This window comes from Caenorhabditis elegans, chromosome V, assembly GCF_000002985.6.
Source record: "Caenorhabditis elegans chromosome V".
Taxonomy (NCBI): domain Eukaryota; kingdom Metazoa; phylum Nematoda; class Chromadorea; order Rhabditida; family Rhabditidae; genus Caenorhabditis; species Caenorhabditis elegans.
Genome location: NC_003283.11, coordinates 9,978,753 through 10,000,000, shown reverse-complemented (window position 1 = coordinate 10,000,000; position 21,248 = coordinate 9,978,753). Strand labels below are relative to the sequence as shown.

The 21,248-nt window shown below is 36.7% G+C and overlaps 8 protein-coding genes, 1 non-coding gene and 2 pseudogenes across 13 annotated transcripts; 7 read left to right on the top strand and 4 right to left on the bottom strand.

Annotated features, from left to right (window-relative positions):
• Positions 1-1,519: 1,519 nt before the first annotated feature.
• On the bottom strand, positions 1,520-2,907 carry K08H10.5 (annotated as a pseudogene). Its single transcript has 7 exons — positions 2,863-2,907; positions 2,677-2,811; positions 2,494-2,628; positions 2,088-2,290; positions 1,786-1,963; positions 1,659-1,752; positions 1,520-1,609 (listed from the first exon to the last, which is right to left on the bottom strand). Coding segments are annotated over exons 1-7 (880 nt in total).
• A 1,202-nt stretch (positions 2,908-4,109) lies between these two features.
• Positions 4,110-6,371, top strand: K08H10.6 (Major facilitator superfamily (MFS) profile domain-containing protein). The gene is made up of 7 exons (NM_073171.4): positions 4,110-4,293; positions 4,568-4,866; positions 4,910-5,309; positions 5,558-5,699; positions 5,751-5,998; positions 6,050-6,166; positions 6,212-6,371. The coding sequence occupies exons 1-7, from the start codon at positions 4,118-4,120 to the stop codon at positions 6,267-6,269; spliced, it is 1,440 nt and encodes a 479-aa protein (NP_505572.1). The 5' UTR covers positions 4,110-4,117; the 3' UTR covers positions 6,270-6,371.
• Positions 4,440-4,460, top strand: 21ur-15143. The gene has a single exon (NR_069243.1).
• Positions 6,372-6,949: 578 nt separating the features above from the next.
• Positions 6,950-7,089, top strand: K08H10.11 (annotated as a pseudogene). Its single transcript has one exon. A coding segment is annotated over exon 1 (140 nt).
• Positions 7,090-7,208: 119 nt separating this feature from the next.
• Positions 7,209-8,189, bottom strand: trpp-6 (Trafficking protein particle complex subunit 6B). Its single transcript, NM_073170.8, has 6 exons — positions 7,999-8,189; positions 7,871-7,942; positions 7,725-7,826; positions 7,598-7,675; positions 7,409-7,549; positions 7,209-7,363 (listed from the first exon to the last, which is right to left on the bottom strand). The coding sequence occupies exons 1-6, from the start codon at positions 8,092-8,094 to the stop codon at positions 7,295-7,297; spliced, it is 558 nt and encodes a 185-aa protein (NP_505571.1). The 5' UTR covers positions 8,095-8,189; the 3' UTR covers positions 7,209-7,294.
• Positions 8,190-8,358: 169 nt separating this feature from the next.
• Positions 8,359-12,085, top strand: rde-1 (Piwi domain-containing protein). Its single transcript, NM_171525.7, has 11 exons — positions 8,359-8,443; positions 8,499-8,698; positions 8,741-9,053; positions 9,098-9,153; positions 9,208-9,386; positions 9,434-9,650; positions 9,697-10,308; positions 10,349-10,463; positions 10,508-11,116; positions 11,178-11,660; positions 11,737-12,085. Exons 1-11 carry the CDS (start codon positions 8,387-8,389, stop codon positions 11,956-11,958), a joined length of 3,063 nt encoding a protein of 1,020 aa, NP_741611.1. The 5' UTR covers positions 8,359-8,386; the 3' UTR covers positions 11,959-12,085.
• Positions 12,086-12,212: 127 nt separating this feature from the next.
• Positions 12,213-13,570, top strand: C27H6.8 (MYG1 protein C27H6.8). Its single transcript, NM_171524.5, has 4 exons — positions 12,213-12,355; positions 12,451-12,652; positions 12,699-13,146; positions 13,199-13,570. Exons 1-4 carry the CDS (start codon positions 12,249-12,251, stop codon positions 13,462-13,464), a joined length of 1,023 nt encoding a protein of 340 aa, NP_741610.1. The 5' UTR covers positions 12,213-12,248; the 3' UTR covers positions 13,465-13,570.
• Positions 13,571-13,723: 153 nt separating this feature from the next.
• rmd-2 (TPR_REGION domain-containing protein) lies at positions 13,724-16,082 on the top strand (the record flags this gene model as incomplete). Of its 3 annotated transcripts, NM_171522.7 has the most annotated exons (6): positions 13,724-13,881; positions 13,928-14,046; positions 14,089-14,191; positions 14,606-14,663; positions 15,186-15,278; positions 15,332-16,069. In NM_171522.7, the coding sequence occupies 6 exons, from the start codon at positions 13,724-13,726 to the stop codon at positions 15,935-15,937; spliced, it is 1,137 nt and encodes a 378-aa protein (NP_741608.2). The 3 variants fall into 3 exon arrangements, with proteins under 3 accessions (NP_741608.2, NP_741609.1, NP_001122866.1); NM_171523.6 differs by lacking the exons at positions 13,724-13,881; positions 13,928-14,046; positions 14,089-14,191 and adding an exon at positions 14,300-14,505 and having other exon boundaries at positions 15,332-16,082; NM_001129394.5 differs by lacking the exons at positions 13,724-13,881; positions 13,928-14,046; positions 14,089-14,191; positions 14,606-14,663 and having other exon boundaries at positions 15,207-15,278; positions 15,332-15,937.
• C27H6.9 (Mitochondrial genome maintenance exonuclease 1) lies at positions 16,069-17,133 on the bottom strand. Its single transcript, NM_001129395.2, has 4 exons — positions 16,765-17,133; positions 16,551-16,708; positions 16,342-16,498; positions 16,069-16,298 (listed from the first exon to the last, which is right to left on the bottom strand). Exons 1-4 carry the CDS (start codon positions 17,119-17,121, stop codon positions 16,116-16,118), a joined length of 855 nt encoding a protein of 284 aa, NP_001122867.1. The 5' UTR covers positions 17,122-17,133; the 3' UTR covers positions 16,069-16,115.
• A 101-nt stretch (positions 17,134-17,234) lies between these two features.
• tofu-1 (Schlafen-like protein 1) lies at positions 17,235-18,854 on the bottom strand. The gene is made up of 4 exons (NM_073167.9): positions 18,565-18,854; positions 18,313-18,517; positions 17,936-18,260; positions 17,235-17,881 (listed from the first exon to the last, which is right to left on the bottom strand). Exons 1-4 carry the CDS (start codon positions 18,598-18,600, stop codon positions 17,326-17,328), a joined length of 1,122 nt encoding a protein of 373 aa, NP_505568.3. The 5' UTR covers positions 18,601-18,854; the 3' UTR covers positions 17,235-17,325.
• A 344-nt stretch (positions 18,855-19,198) lies between these two features.
• ruvb-1 (RuvB-like 1) lies at positions 19,199-21,210 on the top strand. Its single transcript, NM_073166.5, has 5 exons — positions 19,199-19,370; positions 19,418-19,513; positions 19,591-20,302; positions 20,360-20,817; positions 20,867-21,210. The coding sequence occupies exons 1-5, from the start codon at positions 19,305-19,307 to the stop codon at positions 20,963-20,965; spliced, it is 1,431 nt and encodes a 476-aa protein (NP_505567.2). The 5' UTR covers positions 19,199-19,304; the 3' UTR covers positions 20,966-21,210.
• The last annotated feature ends 38 nt before the right edge of the window (positions 21,211-21,248 follow it).

The following is a 21,248-nucleotide window of genomic DNA, read 5'->3' as shown; positions in this document are numbered from 1 at the left end:
TTTAGATGCTTAATAAGTTAATATGTATATATTTTGTAAATTAATGTATATTTTCTAATAACTTTTGTACAAAAAGGAAGGTTGTGGGTAAAGAAAATATGTTACATAGGATTACATACACTTTATATTAATTTATTATTATTACTTCCAAGAACTCTTTTATGTACATTTCAATTTAGTGCCAAAAACCAATCCATGAAATTGATTAAAAAAGGAGCGAATGAAGAGGTGTGAGATTGAGATTGAGCGAAATAAGATCCCGAAACAACGAAAGCGAATGGAATAGACTCCGCCTATATTCTTGGTTGCCAGGGAGAAGTCAGGCAAGAAGGCAATCAGAATCGGCAGCCCCGGAGAGCTCTGAAGAAAAAGAAAGAGCAAATAAAAAGCAGATGAAAGTGAAGCTAGAAATGGAACAGAAACACAGAAAACTGACTATATACACTACAAAAGATATGTGTACAATCATAAAACTTGAAATTATGGCACAAAAGGTTTTGGAAAAAAATTATTCCCTTTTTTATTATATATCGTAAAATTATCATGGGAGTGTGTAACTTGGAAATTTGATTTATTATTACCTCCATGATAGACTTATTGGAAAATATTATCAGAAAGAAAAATACAATTTTATTTTTTTAAGCTTTTTATAGGAACTTTTCACATTTTACCAGAATATTTTCATCTCTAATAATAAAATTTTCATGCACAAAGAAAATATGTGATGAATCAAAAAAGGTCGTTAGCCGTTTCTAAAATACTCATGGCCATCAATATTTCAGATGCGTTTGCAAACCACAAACATCGCGTAGAAGGACACCAACATACCCTTAAGCAATTTATCATATGTTATCAAAACGTAAATTAGTTCAAATTGCCCGAATAAAAACTGATATTATTTTGAACGATTACATCAACACCGTACAAAATTTCGTATTCGTATAGCTATAAAAAAGGAGAAGAAAGGTATCACAATGACGCAAATGGAGTACATTTTTGGTGTGTGGGAAAAAAAAGAGTTTCAGAGCTTTGCGACAAATTGATACATGACACATGCATGGAAATATATATATAAAATTGTGTTAAATTATAAAGGAGAATTAGATTATCATTTTTTAGATGTACGATACCGCGCCAGTTTTTAAACAGAAAATAAAATTTCAAGTAGTTTCACATTTGTTCAAAAGTTACAAACTACCATATTTTCCCTATTTAACCTGCACCCATTGCTTCACTTTGATTCACTTTTCCTACTTATCTCGGTTCCCTTCAGTTTTGCCAAAAATTGTCAATCGACATAATATGTGCAAAGATTTATTAATTTTTGGCTTGTAAAATATTTTTGATGCAACTAATTGTAAATACAATCGATATACAATAGAGCAGTGGGGTGTAAGTCTAATATGGAAAATACCGTATATACAGTTCTAATTAACTTGACGATTTGGAAACACTTCCAAAAAAAAAGAAAACATAGTAATTGCCACATTCTTTATTCAGGGAACGACAGAAATTTTAGTTAAAAATCTCCAAGTGAATTAGTTCCTCCATGTTCCCAATCATACGGATGTTCTGGTTGAGGGTTTCTGCGCATTGCCCGACGAAGAATCTAAAAGCATCATGAAAATCAACAGAATTATTTACAGTTGAGAACCCACGTTGCAGATATTAGCGTAATCGGGAGCTGTGAAATAATTGTAGGAATCAATTAGAATCATCACTTCACGGAGTTCTTCCATCGGACAAGGTGCTCTCATATGAATTGAGTGATTCCATGTGGCTGACGACTTTGTTGTTTAACTCGTGCAACTGCAGCATCATCTGGAAGACCTTTCCATGGAAGTTGTCCAGTGATCATTTCAACAATAACGTAGAGAGCTGATTCTAAATCATCCTTCCTGTTAAGTTCCTGCAGCTGATGGCAATTTACCGAAGCATATCGGACGGTTCCACGAAATTCCACCTGATTGCGAGCTTTTCGCATTTGGTTCTTAAACAAAAAATCGCAATTCATGATAGCACTGTTTGAACTTATTATAAAGAACTAACTACGAACGCTGAGCATTTTTACCTTAGAATCCAAATACCGTCGTGAGATTCCAAAACTCAAAAGATACAACTTTCCAAGTTCGTTACGATCTTTCCGTCCGAAACAGATATTTGAAGGTTTTAGGTCTCGATGAATATAACCACAATTGTGAAGATCTTCGAGTGCTTCAATGAGTTAAACTCCCACGCTGAGAGCACAATTGACTGAGATTGCTCCAGTCACGGAGGTTTTCATATAGTCCTGAAAAGTGAAAAGCTTTGAACATCTGTAAAATCTCAGTTTTCAATATTGAGTCATAACAAATGGAAAAAAGAACAACTGCGAATTTTCCCAACCGTAAAACTGTGCCAAGAACACTTCGAGTTTACATTCAGACTACAATAGATTCTTGATATTTTTAACTGCAACGGTTCTAATGTAAACCCTCTTCAAAAGAAACAAACCACTAATGCTCGTCCAATCATATGCATGACAATGTAGTGAATTCCTTGAAACTTTCCAATATCTTCTATGTCACAGAAATGACGAGACCCCCGTTTAGCAATCTTCTGTAAAACATACGCCTCCACTTTCAACATCTGAAATATGATTCTTAATTTTTACATTTTTCAAGCTTGATATTCCACCTGCAAAGGGCTCTGTGCACTTTCACATTTTAACGCAAACTGTTTGTAATTAGACATGTTGCTGGATCCATTACACATGTAAATAAAATTGAAATCTCCTTGTGCAATTTTCTTGTCGATTGTCCACTTGTACACCTGTAATTGGATTGGAATTGAGGAGGATATCCGAAAAACAAAAAAAAATACCTGAGTGCCGGGAGATAAGTTGGTAACGTCAAGCGTTTTATCCATAGTTTTATGCTACTCGCTTCTTGGTAGAAAATTTAATTCAAAATGATTAGAAAATAAATAAAGTTTTTATAAACAGTGTGAGTACGGTATTTTTTTCGGAATTTAACAAGGACCAAAAGGACACGTAAAAACATATTTGTTTTTTACCTTTAAAACACAAGTTTTGCGAAACTGTCGATTGTCAATTAATATGCTAATTTAAAGGAGAAAGGGTGTAAAATTCAAACCAGTGTAAATACAGAAAGAAATTGAATAAGTTCCATATTTCATTGTAACTGATCGATCAAAATTTATAAATTTTTTCGCAGCTTATAAATTATTTTGAAATTTTGGGGATTTACGTTATCAGTTCTAACCTTCTGTCTGACAGTAGGTTCCAAATTTTCTGATCACTCTAACAAGGAAAGTAGGTCAATCTAGTCCCGGATTTCGAATCGAGACGTATGTCAAGCTTATGTTTAGCCTAGATCACCACAAAAATTTTAGCGGCGGAACTCAACTCTGAACCCCTGAAATCGCCATCTGAAAATTTTTCTCTGCGCTTGTAAGTGCTGTACCTTTCCTGGCTTCAGCCAGATCTCGCGGTTTGATAGATGGAATATTATTACTATTAGTTTAGAATTGAGTAAAAGAAAAAATCATGCAAAGTACTTTTAATCATAAAAACTACAAAACATTTGAATTTAAAAAAAATCGAATTTGAGCCATTCAAAGAAACGCTTATTTTGTGGATTTTTTCTCTAACTGTTTATGTTTCAAATGAAGCTTGTACATTTTGCACTAGGTGTGTAACTACAAGTGAGTAATCTAGAACACCTTATTCAATTTGGTGAAATTCGCAAGTTCCTTTAACTTAAGCACAACCATCAAAGATCTGGTTGGTTTAAAGAGCATCAGAAGGCACAAGAAACTTCAAAGTTCCCGTAACATCGTTCCATCATATCTCTTATATGTTTCAATCTTCTTATTGGCATTATCAGCATTTGCAGCGGTTTTGTTGATATAGACTGAGAACCAGCGAAACAAGTTCTGCCCTTCTTACGATACACATACACAATATATCACTATTTTCACCACTTCATTTCCTCAACCATACCCACGTTCAGACACACATGCTTTTCTTTCAATTTTTCCATTCTTAAGTTTTTTATTGTTATTCAATACAGCGAGTACTTCAGTTGAAGTTGTTCCAAAGATTTCACTTTTCAGAATGAAAGTGTTACCCTTGGAACGGAATCTTGAAACGCCACCTCATCTGACTACACGTCTTCTTGCAACGTCCGTAGTTGCTACGTTTGCCGGTGGTTTTCATTTTGGATACTTGATCTCGGCAGTCAATCCGTTATCTGAAATTCTCCAGCAATTCATAGTAGATAATTTACAAAAGTATGTTAAAAATTTTGAACCTCAGATGTCTGAATTCGCAAAGTAGTAGGGAAATAAAAATTGAAAACTTATTTTTGAAGTTATCTTCAGTCAATGAATTGTTTCAAACAAACATTTAATAATGTTCATTCTTGAAATGACACCAATCAAACTAAATAAGGCTTGGAAAAAACTGAAACATTCATTTTGCGTAAGTTATGTTTGAAAATACCTTGTCACTCATTCAAAACATTTTGGAAAATATTGCCTAACTCCTCATTTCCCACACTTTCAGTCGTTATTCATATGAACTCTCATCATCTCAGCTTTCATTGATATGGTCTTCTCTAGCTGGATGTTTATTTATTGGAGCCATGATTGGAGCATATATTTCAATTTTCCTATTACAATCAATTGGGCCACGAAATAGTCTTCTTTTGGCTGCTATTTTACAATTATTCTCTGCGCCAGTATTTGGTCTGGCATATTCATTGAGATTATGTGAACTTTTACCTATTTCGAGAATCCTTTCTGGTATTGCATTTGCAATTGGAATATCTGCACAAGGTGTATTTTTAACAGAGATTAGTCCAGGTATCATTTGAAATTGAACTACTAATATTTTCCATATTTGCAGCCAAGTTCCGTGGTTTAACCAACTCTCTTAGCGGTCTCATCGGAAATTGTGCATTCCTCTTAGCAGCAACTCTTGGAACCCCATATGTACTAGGAACAGTAACCCAGTGGAAATATATTTTTTTTATTGAAACAATACCATGTGTACTACACATTTTGGTAAATATCACAACATTCCATGATAGTCCTACATACTTACTATCAATCGGAAAGATTTCTGAAGGAGAATCGGCTATAAAAGTGTATTATGGTGAAACATGTCATATCAAGAAAATTATGGAAGATTTGAGAATTATCGATAATGGAGTGAAAGAAAAGAGCCTTCGACAAATTTTGAAGGATAAGGGATGTGCACAAGCATTGTCACTTGCTGTTGCTATCAACTTTTCAGTAGCTTTTAGGTAAGAAAAAGATCCTGTAATTGTTACCCACGAGTGTTTGGTAAACTTATCCATTTACTACCATTTTTTGCAGTTTTTATGTTTTCCAACACATTTTTTGGGGTTTTCAGTGTTCCCTTCGGAATTAAATTACAGATGTCAAATTTCAAACGTAACACCTAAAAACTTTTTAAAAAGTCATATTCGGAAAATCCCGACATAAAATGATTTTGTAAGGCGACATAATAGCAAGAATATACAATTTTCAGTGGTATTGTTGCCATCTCATTCTTCGGGACGTTTTTATTACAAACAATTGGATTTTCACCAGAGGGATCCGCAGTGGCAAACAGTTTATGCAGTTTTGCATCGATAGTTTCAGCACTACTAGCTGCCATAGCTATGGATAAGGTTTCTATAATTATTATTTTTAAACTGGATTATTATCACATTTTAATTTAGATTGGCCGTCGTCCACTTCTTATCACATCTCTTTTAGTTCTTGCTCTTATAAATATTTTTATGATGTCCCTGGTATTCTTATACGACTCTACGAAAGATTCATTCCTCGCTTGGCCATTTTTGGCATTATTTGTATTATTCACATTTGTTTTTAGCATTGGAATTGGACCGGCTGCAGTCTTCATTGGAGCAGAACTTGCTCCACCTGGAACCATTTCTAAAATGCAGAGTTATAGCACTTCCGTACAGTGAGTTTCTGCATTTTGCACTAGATTAATATTTGAATTTTTGAATTTCAGATTTGCCGGATCTTTTATTTGTCCAATCATTTATCTCCAACTAGTCGAATCTATTGGCGGATTTGCATTTATGTTATTTATTGTTCCACTTACAATCACAGCAGCCTATTTTTATATGTAAGATTTAATTCCTTGTTTAACAATTCCTTATGATTATTTCAGGTACCTTCCTGAAACCAAAGGAAAATCTCCGGTGGAAATATATGGGCTTCTTCAATGATAAATATCACGGTTTTTACTTTTTCCTATGCTTTAGATTTCATCAAAGTTACCGGTGTTCTTTAAATATTCTCAAAAAAATAAGTAAACTGTAGTATACAAAAACTTAAATCTTCTAGTTGAAATTACAGTACTCTTTGTATCTTTGTAGGCGTGTCCTTTGCGCCTACAAAGAGTACTGTAATTTCAAACGTTCGTTTCTGCGGATAGTTTTTCATTTTTTCCAGTATTTGTTGAAAATATATTTATTTATTGAAAAAATACATTTCAACAAAAACAAAATGTTATTATCAAAATATAAAAACTGTCACCTCAAATTTGACTGCAGCAACGCGCGCGAAATTTTTGCTCTCGATTCCGCATGGCGTAAAAACACCTGTAACCACGGCCCCGCGGGTGGTGACAGAAACCGGAGACGAGAAAATGCGAAGATACAACGCAAAAACTGATGTTTCTAGCGTTTTCTCTTCTCCCGCTTCTGTCATCACCCGCGAGACCGTGGTCCCAACTGTTTTTACGGCATGCGGAATCGAGAGCGAAAATTTCGCGCGCGTTGCTGCAGTCAAATTTGAGGTGACAGTTTTTATATTTTGATAATAACAAATCGTGAGAAGAACTATGAAAAGTCGATGAAAATTCCACGAGTTTTAACTTACAGTAACCTTTGAAGGAGCACGCCCGCTTGTGTTTTTGACGCAAAGAATCGCGACTGTGTAACTACTTGTTTTCGTTATAAAATTATTCTTTTTATTCACTTTTGTATTTAGCATTGGAATGGGACCGGCTGCAGCCTTTATTGGAGCCGAACTTGCTCCACCAAATTTCCAAAAATGCAAAACTAGGTTTTTGGTTTCCTGTAACCAAAATATAGTCTTCGGTGGGAATATATGAACTTTTTCAATTATAATGTTTTCTTCTATTTCTATTACTTCGATGTCATCAAGGTTACCGGTGTTCTTTATTTATTCTCAAAAATTAAATAAACTATATACAAAAATCCATAAATTAATTGACATGTGAAAAATACTATTTTGGTTGAACTTGAATATGAAACTTCACAGAAGGTACACTTTCGATTGTTGGAGTTACAATTGCCTGAAACGAACAAACGTAGATTACGCAAAAAAAGAAAGAACTCACTCTAATATTAAGACCAGCAAGGGCTCCGCGAAGTAAACCACATGGAAAAGCAAGGAAATATCCACTTTCTTTCACGTATTGATCACCTTCGGGAAAACTTCGCAGCGTTGTAAATCTTCCATCTTGAACAACATAGACACCCTGAAAGATATAAGTTTTGGAAATAAAATCGTTTGAAAAATAATATACCTGATGATTTGTGCGGAGATTATCGACTTGCTTGCCAAACACTGATGACCAGAAATCCTTGCAAATGAACTTTACAATCTGATTTTTTTAAATTACAACCGGATAAAACTTGTCACAAAATTCTTACTTCTAACTCAGTGACCAATTTCGGAGACTCTTTTGATACTTTTTCCACGAGCTGCCTTCCAACTCTGAATCCGATCGACTCAAGTTTAGTCTCTGCATTTGCCTGAAGAACACACATTGGAAGACGTATTCTAACATTTAACTTACGTGAAGAAAAGCTTTTTGAACTAAGCTTTCGTACTTTTCAATATCAGCTGGACCATTCAAGTTATCGATAATCTGAAAAGTGATTTCCAATAAAATAAATTGAAACTCAGAAATCAAGAAAAACTCACTGTTCCAAACTTTTCCTTTGCTTCACATCGATCTTTTTCACTTTCCAAAGTTGAACGGATAATTTCCAAATGTAAAATATCAAAAGGAAACGCCATAAAAAATTTCTTGAAGGGAAATAAAAAATAAATAAATTGGAAAGAGTGGTTCTGCAAACACGGGGACGAAGTATTGCGGAGGAAACAGCGCAAATGACGACATTCCTCATGCTAAAAATATTTTCAAAAAACATTTTTTCTCGCTTAAAAATGCCTTGTAACACTGTTCAACTTAATTAGAGATTAAAACTTAACTTTTTCTATCTTCAATTATCAAATATACTTCTTTTTTAATCATAAACGTTGTTTATTGGTAATTTCTAGATAATCAACAGCCACAAAGTGATGAAACATGTCCTCGAATTTTCCCGAATTGGAAAAAGGATTTTATCGTCATTCTCTCGATCCGGTATGATCAATTATTAGCAGCTATAAGATATATAAGTTTGATATTAATATTATAGGAGATGAAATGGCTTGCGAGGCCCACTGGTAAATGCGACGGCAAATTCTATGAGAAGAAAGTACTTCTTTTGGTAAATTGGTTCAAGTTCTCCAGCAAAATTTACGATCGGGAATACTACGAGTATGAAGTGAAAATGACAAAGGAAGTATTGAATAGAAAACCAGGAAAACCTTTCCCAAAAAAGACAGAAATTCCAATGTAAGTGCTTGTAAATTAGTCAAAACTAATTTTATTTTTCAGTCCCGATCGTGCAAAACTCTTCTGGCAACATCTTCGGCATGAGAAGAAGCAGACAGATTTTATTCTCGAAGACTATGTTTTTGATGAAAAGGACACTGTTTATAGTGTTTGTCGACTGAACACTGTCACATCAAAAATGCTGGTTTCGGAGAAAGTAGTAAAAAAGGATTCGGAGAAAAAAGATGAAAAGGATTTGGAGAAAAAAATCTTATACACAATGATACTTACCTATCGTAAAAAATTTCACCTGAACTTTAGTCGAGAAAATCCGGAAAAAGACGAAGAAGCGAATCGGAGTTACAAATTCCTGAAGGTTTATGAAAAACACGCATTATAACAAACAAAATTAGCTTTCAGAATGTTATGACCCAGAAAGTTCGCTACGCGCCTTTTGTGAACGAGGAGATTAAAGTGTGAGTTGCAATAATAATAATAATAATCACCTCAACTCATTTATATATTTTAAGACAATTCGCGAAAAATTTTGTGTACGATAATAATTCAATTCTGCGAGTTCCTGAATCGTTTCACGATCCAAACAGATTCGAACAATCATTAGAAGTAGCACCAAGAATCGAAGCATGGTTTGGAATTTACATTGGAATCAAAGAATTGTTCGATGGTGAACCTGTGCTCAATTTTGCAAGTAAGTTTGAGAAACTGCGATAAAAAATCATGTGATTTTTGTTGAAGTTGTCGATAAACTATTCTACAATGCACCGAAAATGTCTCTTCTGGATTATCTTCTCCTAATTGTCGACCCCCAGTCGTGTAACGATGATGTACGAAAAGATCTTAAAACAAAACTGATGGCGGGAAAAATGACAATCAGACAAGCCGCGCGGCCAAGAATTCGACAATTATTGGAAAATTTGAAGCTGAAATGCGCAGAAGTTTGGGATAACGAAATGTTAGTTTAAATTATTCAAACAATTAATATACAAATTGATTTTCAGGTCGAGATTGACAGAACGACATCTGACATTTCTAGATTTGTGCGAGGAAAACTCTCTTGTTTATAAAGTCACTGGTAAATCGGACAGAGGAAGAAATGCAAAAAAGTACGATACTACATTGTTCAAAATCTATGAGGAAAACAAAAAGTTCATTGAGTTTCCCCACCTACCACTAGTCAAAGTTAAAAGTGGAGCAAAAGAATACGCTGTACCAATGGAACATCTTGAAGTTCATGAGAAGCCACAAAGATACAAGAATCGAATTGATCTGGTGATGCAAGACAAGTTTCTAAAGCGAGCTACACGAAAACCTCACGACTACAAAGAAAATACCCTAAAAATGCTGAAAGAATTGGATTTCTCTTCTGAAGAGCTAAATTTTGTTGAAAGATTTGGATTATGCTCCAAACTTCAGATGATCGAATGTCCAGGAAAGGTTTTGAAAGAGCCAATGCTTGTGAATAGTGTAAATGAACAAATTAAAATGACACCAGTGATTCGTGGATTTCAAGAAAAACAATTGAATGTGGTTCCCGAAAAAGAACTTTGCTGTGCTGTTTTTGTAGTCAACGAAACAGCGGGAAATCCATGCTTAGAAGAGAACGACGTTGTGTAAGTGTTTTCTACGTAGATTATTCCGAAATATTTTCAGTAAGTTCTACACCGAACTAATTGGTGGTTGCAAGTTCCGTGGAATACGAATTGGTGCCAATGAAAACAGAGGAGCGCAATCTATTATGTACGACGCGACGAAAAATGAATATGCCGTAAGTTTCAGAAAATTGAAAGTTTTTAAATATCATATTTACAGTTCTACAAAAATTGTACACTAAATACCGGAATCGGTAGATTTGAAATAGCCGCAACAGAAGCGAAGAATATGTTTGAACGTCTTCCCGATAAAGAACAAAAAGTCTTAATGTTCATTATCATTTCCAAACGACAACTGAATGCTTACGGTTTTGTGAAACATTATTGCGATCACACCATCGGTGTAGCTAATCAGCATATTACTTCTGAAACAGTCACAAAAGCTTTGGCATCACTAAGGCACGAGAAAGGATCAAAACGAATTTTCTATCAAATTGCATTGAAAATCAACGCGAAATTAGGAGGTATTAACCAGGAGCTTGACTGGTCAGAAATTGCAGAAATATCACCAGAAGAAAAAGAAAGACGGAAAACAATGCCATTAACTATGTATGTTGGAATTGATGTAACTCATCCAACCTCCTACAGTGGAATTGATTATTCTATAGCGGCTGTAGTAGCGAGTATCAATCCAGGTGGAACTATCTATCGAAATATGATTGTGACTCAAGAAGAATGTCGTCCCGGTGAGCGTGCAGTGGCTCATGGACGGGAAAGAACAGATATTTTGGAAGCAAAGTTCGTGAAATTGCTCAGAGAATTCGCAGAAGTGAGTTGTCTTGAGTATTTAAAAGATCTCTGGGATTTTTAATTTTTTTGTAAACTTTCAGAACAACGACAATCGAGCACCAGCGCATATTGTAGTCTATCGAGACGGAGTTAGCGATTCGGAGATGCTACGTGTTAGTCATGATGAGCTTCGATCTTTAAAAAGCGAAGTAAAACAATTCATGTCGGAACGGGATGGAGAAGATCCAGAGCCGAAGTACACGTTCATTGTGATTCAGAAAAGACACAATACACGATTGCTTCGAAGAATGGAAAAAGATAAGCCAGTGGTCAATAAAGATCTTACTCCTGCTGAAACAGATGTCGCTGTTGCTGCTGTTAAACAATGGGAGGAGGATATGAAAGAAAGCAAAGAAACTGGAATTGTGAACCCATCATCCGGAACAACTGTGGATAAACTTATCGTTTCGAAATACAAATTCGATTTTTTCTTGGCATCTCATCATGGTGTCCTTGGTACATCTCGTCCAGGACATTACACTGTTATGTATGACGATAAAGGAATGAGCCAAGATGAAGTCTATGTAAGCGTTTTGAATAGCAGTTAGCGATTTTAGGATTTTGTAATCCGCATATAGTTATTATAAAAAAATGTTTCAGAAAATGACCTACGGACTTGCTTTTCTCTCTGCTAGATGTCGAAAACCCATCTCGTTGCCTGTTCCGGTTCATTATGCTCATTTATCATGTGAAAAAGCGAAAGAGCTTTATCGAACTTACAAGGAACATTACATCGGTGACTATGCACAGCCACGGACTCGACACGAAATGGAACATTTTCTCCAAACTAACGTGAAGTACCCTGGAATGTCGTTCGCATAACATTTTGCAAAAGTGTCGCCCGTTTCAATCAAATTTTTCAATTGTAGATATTGTACTTACTTTTTTTTAAAGCCCGGTTTCAAAAATTCATTCCATGACTAACGTTTTCATAAATTACTTGAAATTTATTCTGTGTTTATTATTTATTACCTCTAAATTTCGTTTTGAACGTGAGCATCATATCTTAAACTACTTATTGATAACGGTTTCATAAAGATAGGTAATTTGATTTTTAAAATGTTTTCTCTCTGCAGGTGATTTCACGACTTCTTGGACAGTTCGGTCACAAGATGACATCGCTCATTGGTACTCACTCCGGAAAATTCCATTGCGATGAGGCTTTTGCTTGTTTCATGCTGAAACAATTGCCACAATTCAAGGATCATTCGATTTTAAGGTAATTCGATTTTTCATGTTTATCAAGTTTGCGAAATGACCCACTTTTTTATTAGGATTTATTTTATAGCTGAGTTCTGAAATCTGTAATTTCAGAACCCGTGACGCTGCTCAACTGGAGAAGTGTGATATTATCGTCGATGTCGGTGGAATCTTTGATCATTCAAAACAACGATACGATCATCATCAACGTGGATTCACTGATACCATGCGTACTCTAGAGAAGCTTAACTTTGATACAAAACTAAGCTCTGCAGGATTAGTTTACGCTCACTACGGGAGAGAAGTCATCAATCAGGTAACTTTCAATAATCAAAAGGTTGTTTTGAAACTATTAACTTCAGATCCTTGGTGGAAATGTGTCATCCTCGATGATTGATCTATTCTATCATCGTCTCTACGAGCAATTCGTTGAATCAATCGACGCCATTGATAACGGGATTTCTCAATACGACGGAGTTCCAAGATATCATTCATCAGGAAATCTTTCATCGCGTACTGGTCAATTCAATTCCCATTGGAATGAACCTGAGAATGATGCTGATGAACGATTCCAACAAGCAATGCAATTCATCGGTGAAGAGTTTTCACGATCAGTGAAGTACTTGGCAAATGTTTGGTGGCCAGCTAGAGAGATCATCGAAGCTGCTGTGGATAAACGATTTGAAATTGATGCATCTGGAAGGATCATTCTTATCGAGAACGGTGGATGCCCGTGGAAAGAACACTTTTTCGACATTGAAGTAGAGAAGAATATTGCCGACGATAATATCACTTACATTCTGTTCTCGGGTTAGAAATTATTTAATTTTTTAAAATTCAATAATTATTATCTGTTTTCTAGATTCTACCAATGCTTCGTGGCGCGTTCAAGCAATCCCAGTCGACAAAATGTCATCATTCGAGAATCGCATGCCACTTCCAGCTGCTTGGCGTGGTCTCCGTGATGACGATCTTTCGAAGGAAAGTGGAATCCCAGGCGGAGTCTTTGTCCACATTTCCGGATTCATTGGAGGAAATCTGACTCGTGAAGGAGCAATTGCCATGGCACGGAAAGCTCTCGAAATAGGAGAAGAGAATCCAGTGAAAAAAGCTAAATTGGGTAATTAGATCTAATCTATCTAAAATTAATTACTGTTTTCATTTGTTTTGTTTGAATTTGTCCAGCTGATATTTCAGTGATCCTTTGATATTTTATTACGTTCAATAAACTTCCTCCCCGATGTCACTTTGCTTTTCTTCTTTTCTTTTTCCATCTCTTACACTCCAGTTGTCTATAAAATTTGTCACGTGTCATAACGGTCCGGTTCTTGCCTGAATCTTTATACTTCTAAATCAGTGAGCCATTGGTATTTTCTAAGCTTAACAGATGACTACGCCGTCTACAAGTTCTGAAACTGTATGGAAATATGTGGGAATAACAGCAGCCACAGGTGCGGCTGTAGGTATATTTCTATACTATGCAAGAAAAGATGACCGAAATATCGTCGAAATCGAACGACTTCAGATGATGACCGAGGTTCTAGGGTATCAAAATGAAGTACGAAAGTTGTTTCAGAAAAAATAATTTTAGTGCCAAAGTTGACGATCTCGAAACTCTGCTGAAAACCATGTACGATGAAATCAAAAGTCAACGCGCACTTCGAACTTCTTTGAGTAGTGGAGCTCTCAAGACTGTATCTTTCAAATTAGGTAATTGAAAAAAAGTAGAAATATAAATTATATATTTTTCAGAAGCGAGTAATAGCCGTCCTTCTACCTACAAACAAATGTCAAGGACCAGAAGCTGGACTTCGATTACTTCAGATTCAGAGTATGGAGACGCCGAAGAAGATTGGTAATCATTTGCTGCCAAAGATGTCAATAATAGATCCAGAAATCAGAATGATAAGATTAAAAATCTCCACAATCATAAATTGAAAAGATAAGATAGATCTCTATAAATAATGACGTCAACTCTTGCCCGATGTCACCCTTTACATCTGATAATCTGTTCTCGTGAGCTCCCAAGAAACTTCTTTACACTTTGTGAGACAAGATTTTTGGGAGAGAGAAAACGTCTGCATTTCTCTTGAGTTCTGTTTCAACAATGAATTCTATTATTATCTTGTCACTAATAATTATTCAATTTCTGTCGATTTGTGATGCCAGGTAAAAAACATCTAGACTTATATTTTTCGATGACTCACCCACCATGGTAGATCAAAATCTTGTTTTTTTTGACCAACAAAATTTTCAATCGTTTTTGCAGGTACACTGACGACCGCGCATTTGGTGACTCAAAATCGCTCAGCAGATCCTTATCGCAGGTCAGTTGGAGTATTTTTGTCTTCTTTTTCCGACTTTCTTCTCTCGAAAAAAACCCTAGAATATGCTGGACCTTATACTTTGTTCCCATCTTTTGTTGCCAGAAAATATCTGTAAAACTTTTAGATTTGAACATTTCAAAGTTATCTTTAGCAAAGCGATATCAAGTTTATATTCTTTAACTTTTACATATATTTTCTATGATTCATTTGAATATTCTCGAACGAATTCTGTGCTTCCAAACATTTTTTGTTTGTGTGTAGCCTATAAAGAACATCTCTAACTGCCTATTTCCTCTGACAGCCGTCACTCTCTTCTTTCTCGCGTAGCGCTCGTGAATCAGTATACACAAAACTGCTGTTCTCGTCTTCTGTTGTCTTCCCATTTTTGATACGAATTTGCTCTCTTTTTTCTTCTTTCATTTTCTTTCCTCCGAAATGCCTTAGCTTTGCCTGATTGCTGGCAATTCAAAATGATAAGAAATATTTAAGTTCTCTTTTTAACGAAAAGTTATTTGATTTCAGACCACCGCTCATTCAAAAACAATGTCCTTCGAAGATCTTGATGCTCTTTTCGGAACAGACCGCGTCCAGGAGGGGTATGATGCTTTAAAGAAGGTAGACTGTTCATTTATATATTTAAACAATAAAATATAATTTTAAATTTGCAGAGATACGATGCTGGAGAGAAGTCCATTGATGTTCTTTGGCGCTTGGCCAAATTCTGTAACGAAATTGGAAATCGTGTTGAGAAGGACAAGAGAAAGGACATCATCGTTGAAGGAAAGAAGTACGCTACCGAAGCCTGGAACACCGATTCCAACAACTTCTTGGCTGCTCGCTGGGCTGCATTGATGTCGGGAAAGGTCACCGAGTACCTTGGAACCAAGGAAAAGATTGAGGAGGGAAAACACTGTAAGGAATATCTCGATCGTGCCATCTCTATCCAGCCAAAGGAAGATGCTCTTCTTCATCTGCGTGGTCGTTGGGCTCTTTCAGTAGCCAATCTTTCGTGGTTTGAACGCAAAGCTGCTGCACTTCTGTACTCTGAGCCACCAACTGCCACTGTCGAGGAGGCTATCGCCGACTTCCAAGCAGCTCATGAAATCAATCCAGACTGGATTGAAAACACGGTTTACCTCGGAAAAGCTCTTCATCAAAAGGGAGACAAGGCTGCTGCCAAGCCATTCTTTGAGCAGGCTCTCAAAATCACCCCTACCAACGATAACGAGAAAGAGCTTCTCACCGAAGCCAAGGGCCTGTGCTCGAAGTGTTAAATCTATCATGTTTCGATACTTTTGTATTTACGTAATTTGGTTCCTCTTCATCCCTAAATTCACTTCTGGTGTAAACTTTATGTTGAAATTTTTCTGCTTGATGTGCATTTTGTATTATATAAAACATGAAAAAGAGTTGTGAGAATATTTATTTATAGAAAAACATCACATTTTCCAATTATTTTGGGGGCTTATACGCCAAATCAATATTAACTTGATTGGCGGATGTCACTTTGCACCAGAATTCATTCAGTTTCTCTGTGACTTCTTCTAATGTCCTCATCATTTCATCTTCAGATATTTGATAAACTTCAGCAGGTGACCCATCTTCTTTCAGACTAACCAATATTCCTTGCTTCACCTACAATTAAAATTTTTTCAGCGTAAAACTAGCATCATCTTACAAAAGGTAGATTTTCAAATCTAACATCATGATTAAACGCAGAAGCGTATGCAGCCAGTTGACGGACATAGCTTGTGTAGGATAAACTATCCTCGCGCTGTGTGCTGAACGAGGATCGTGCCGGAGTAGTTTTCCAATCTAATATGTTCCAATAATCTCTGAAATCAGCTGATATGTGAATCAAAACTTGAAAACGTCCGCGTCACCAACTTGTACTTGACAACTGCATCAAATCTTCCTTGATACGCCAATGTTGGATGCCTGACTTTCTTCTCACAAATTGCATTCTGCGGATCCTGTATTTCCAGAATAACGGGCATTGCACTTTTCATGAAATTTCTGATAGCAGCATTTTTCTCATTATCGATCTGAAAATTGACCAGATAAATATTTTTGCAGTGTTTTTAATGCATTCAATAATTACAAGATTATTCAATTTTGACTCGTGGTGTCCTAATTTTAGCATCTCTTCAACTTTTGTATGAGTTTTGGTTCCCAGTGACATTCTTTCCGTCATACTTGATTTGAATGCACTCAATCCCATTTCGTCAATTTTTGCTTTCTGCCACAAATATAATGCTTTTTGGTCACTGATCGCAGAAAGGATTGCTGAAAGAAAAGGTCGTCGGAGAGTTGAAGTCTCAGAATTCTCAGCAATTCGTTTCTCGGGAAATAGGCACGGATTATTAAATTCCGCTTCCGTTGGAGGAGCAACATCTATGAGCTTCGCAAAACTTGGCATTATTGAGGTTCCGTAGCGAATTGTGCATTTTCGAGACATGATCTGATTTATCTGGAATCAAATTGCTTGTTTTGTTCAAAATTAACCGACCGTTCAAAAATAAAAATAGCAAATCACATGCAGGAATACTACGAATATCGTTAAACAACAATCAGAAATTGGTACAAAACTTCATGATACAGATATAATGGAGGCGATATTAAGCGAAACAACGAACAAAACAAAAACAGAAGATTAACAACTTCAAACAGATGATTCTAAACGATAGACTTGATTACGGAGTTGTTTCACTCGAATGACAATCAGAAACGTCTCATCCATTTCTTCAACTGGAACGAAGTTCATGTCAACTACGTCGAGAATATTCTCAATTGGAGGTGCAAACTCGGTTTGAACAGCAGTATCCAGAGCAAGACGCAGATTATCTTGTTGACCAGGACCCATGTGGCATCCAGTAACTTTTCCGTCTTTCCCAATACCAAAGAGAACCACGGCGAGACGCTTTGAATTCAATGCATCACGGATTATCTGTTGGATGTCATGTGTCTCCATCAAGTTAATTTCATCCGCACTTCGAATATGAACATCCGTGAATTTGGTTCTGAATTCAATTTTGGCTCCAGCCTTGACAGTTGTTGTCAACTTTCCCAGTGTGATCAATTCTTTCAATGTCTTGTCTTTCTCGTATGCCATGGATACACATGAATCGATCCAGCGTTGATCGTGACGAGCAAATTCGAAACGAGGTGGACGAGACATGATTCCGTTGCGAACGTTGAAGCTGGTTCCATACACATTTCTGGAAGGATGAAGAGTTGAAATAGAAAATATTCAGAAAAGCTTCAAGACCTACTTTTTGGAAGCAAAATCTGGAATATCTTCTACTGATACGGCATGCTCTTCTTCGGTGATGTACTGCATATACTTCTTAAGTGAAGACATGTCGAAAGCATCCTTATTTTTGCATTTCGCATCAGAAGCTTGAGTTTCTGCAGAGGAAGAACTAACAGCTCCAACACTAATACCACTGTCCACATCCTCTAACTCGCTGCGATCGATGATATCAGGTTCAACTGAAGAGTCCAAGTCTTCGAAGAGTCCTTCAATTCGAGAATTCATCTGATCTCCTGCCAATGCTTTTCCAAGAAGAGCATCAAGAAGTGATTCCTCCACTTCGGCTGGAAAATATTTTGTTACAGAAAAAGAGCAAAAAACTATAAAACTGCTCACCTTGACCATCGTGAAGCTCGACAATTACTTCATTTTCGGAAGGGATGTCCACTTCTTCAGAGGATAATTCGTCATCTTCAAGTTCATCCACATTTTCAAGCTCATCATCGTCTTCAAACTCATCGTCGTTTTCAAATTCATCCTCGTTTTCATTTTCTTCGATTTCACTCAAAAAGCCGCTAAAATCTTCTTCATTTTCGGAATCCTAAAATTCTTGAATTATACTTTATTCTTGTTAATCCAGAAACTCACCGAATAAGAATCATTCTCTTCAAAAAGCGCAGCCATTGTTCCAAAAATAACTGAGACAGAATATTCGATTTCGAAGGATTGTCGAGGGAGCAGGATTTGGGACAAATTCCAGATAATTGTCTCAAAGTTGTGCTACCGTACTTTAAAGGTACATTGCTATTTTACATTAACAGGTTCCCGAATGGAATGCCATTTTTAATTTCTTGGGATCTCTATTGGTGATTATACAACTTTCGCAAATTCATTTTATTTAGAAAAGTTACTCTCGGCTTATATTTGACATTTACTTCAAATAAGAATATTATCTCTTTTTCCTCTTTCCCTTCCATTGAGACCCGAAGAACTCGGGGGATGTCCAACTGGGGGGATTACCAACTCGGGGGATTGGCCCCGCCCACAGAACCGTGGCTTGCAATACGCCCATTTCTGCAACTGCCGCACGGTTTTAAAATTATTTTTTCTTGTTAATTCTCGCTCTATTGAGAAAAATACAGTTTTAAAACCGTGCGGCAGTTGCAGAAATGGGCGTAATGCAAGCCACGGTTCTGTGGGCGGGGCCAATCCCCCGAGTTGGTAATCCCCCCAGTTGGACATCCCCCGAGTTCTTCGGGTCTCCTTCCATTGCTGTTTGTCTGCATTTGTGCGTAAAATGAGATGGCTGCACACATTTTCGAATTTTATTTTCTTTCCCTAAATTTCTATTTTTCATTCTATTTTCACGCTGACGCTTTCGTAAAATAATGGATATGGAAGTCGATGAGGCAATATCTGGTACTTCTTCTTCAAGACTTGCACCAATCGAAGAAGTGAGCTAATTTTTGAAAAACCTAGTATTTTAAATCGAATTTTTCAGGTAAAACCAACTCCAAAGCAAATTAAACGCATTGCGGCTCACAGTCACGTCAAGGGACTCGGAATTGACACAGAAACACAAGAAGCTCACTATGAGGTTTCTTTTTCAATTGTCCAATTTCAATAACTACTTATGAAATAAAGCCTATGCTAAATAAAATATTATTTCTACAGGCTGCTGGATTCGTTGGCCAAGCACCCGCCAGAACAGCTGCATCAATTGTAGTTGATATGATTCGATTGAAGTGTATGGCCGGACGAGCTGTATTGATTGCTGGACCACCCGCCACTGGAAAAACTGCAATCGCGCTTGCAATGTCACAGGAGTTGGGTGACGGCGTTCCATTTGTGCCACTTGTTGCAAGCGAGGTCTTTTCCAATGAAGTAAAGAAAACGGAAGTGCTCATGAGAAGTTTCAGAAGAGCTATTGGTCTGCGTGTTAAGGAAACCAAAGATGTGTACGAGGGAGAAGTTACAGAGTTGAGCCCCGTCGAAGCTTCAGATAATTCCGGAATGGGAAAAACCATCTCTCATCTTGTCCTTTCTTTGAAAACAGCAAAAGGAAGCAAGCAACTGAAATTGGATCCAAGCATCTATGACTCGATTTTGAAGCAACGAGTAGAAGTTGGTGATGTCATCTATATTGAAGCGAACTCAGGAATCGTTAAACGAGTTGGACGGTGTGATGTATATGCATCTGAGTTTGACCTCGAGGCTGACGAGTTTGTGCCAATGCCGAAAGGAGATGTTAGAAAGTCTAAAGATATTGTTCAAAACGTGTCTTTGCATGATCTGGATATCGCAAATGCCCGTCCACAAGGACGTCAAGGAGATGTTAGTAACATTGTTTCACAGCTGATGACTCCAAAGAAAACTGAAGTTACTGGTGAGTGATTGATAAACATTAAAACTCGAACCTTTCAATTTTTATTCTGTCTTTTAGATCGTCTTCGTTCTGAAATCAACAAAGTAGTCAACGAATACATTGAAAGTGGAGTGGCTGAACTAATGCCTGGTGTTCTTTTCATCGACGAGGTTCATATGCTTGACGTAGAATGTTTTACCTATCTCTATCGCGCGCTCGAGTCCCCAATGGCACCCGTCGTGGTTTTTGCAACTAACCGTGGAACCACAACAGTTCGTGGACTCGGCGATAAGGCACCACATGGAATTCCTCCAGAAATGCTCGATCGGCTGATGATTATTCCAACGATGAAGTATAACGAAGAAGACATCCGGAAGATTCTCGTTCATCGTACCGAAGCTGAAAATGTTCAATTCGAAGAAAAAGCATTTGATCTTCTAAGTAAAGTTGGAGCTGAAAAATCATTGAGATATGCGTTACAATTGATTGCTCCAGCTCGTCTTTGTGCTCAAACGTGTGGAAGAGAGGTCATTGAAGTAAGTTGCAGAATGTTGTAGTTCATGTATTAAATAAATCGCTATTCAGGTAGAGGACGTGGACCGTTGTACCAAATTGTTCATGGATCGTGGGGAGTCGTTGAAAAAGGCCGAAGAAGAGATGCGACAACCTAAAAATAAGAAGTGATATCCATTCATATCCGCACAACGACTCGGTTTTCCAATTTTGATTTTTCGCCAATTCATTTCTTGTTTTTTAAAATTATTTTTCTTCTTCTACAACTTATCTCATTCCTCTCGATCTTTCCTCAGTTGTTTCCCCACATGTTGAGGATCTTGTTATTTCGTTCCGATAGATCCCCCATTTTGCCCAATTTGTTGTTCGATTCCTATTTTTATACTGTTCCTAAAAAGAAAAAAAACGGTTTCAAGAATTGTTCGTAATGTTCACCAAAGCGGAAGGAGTGCAT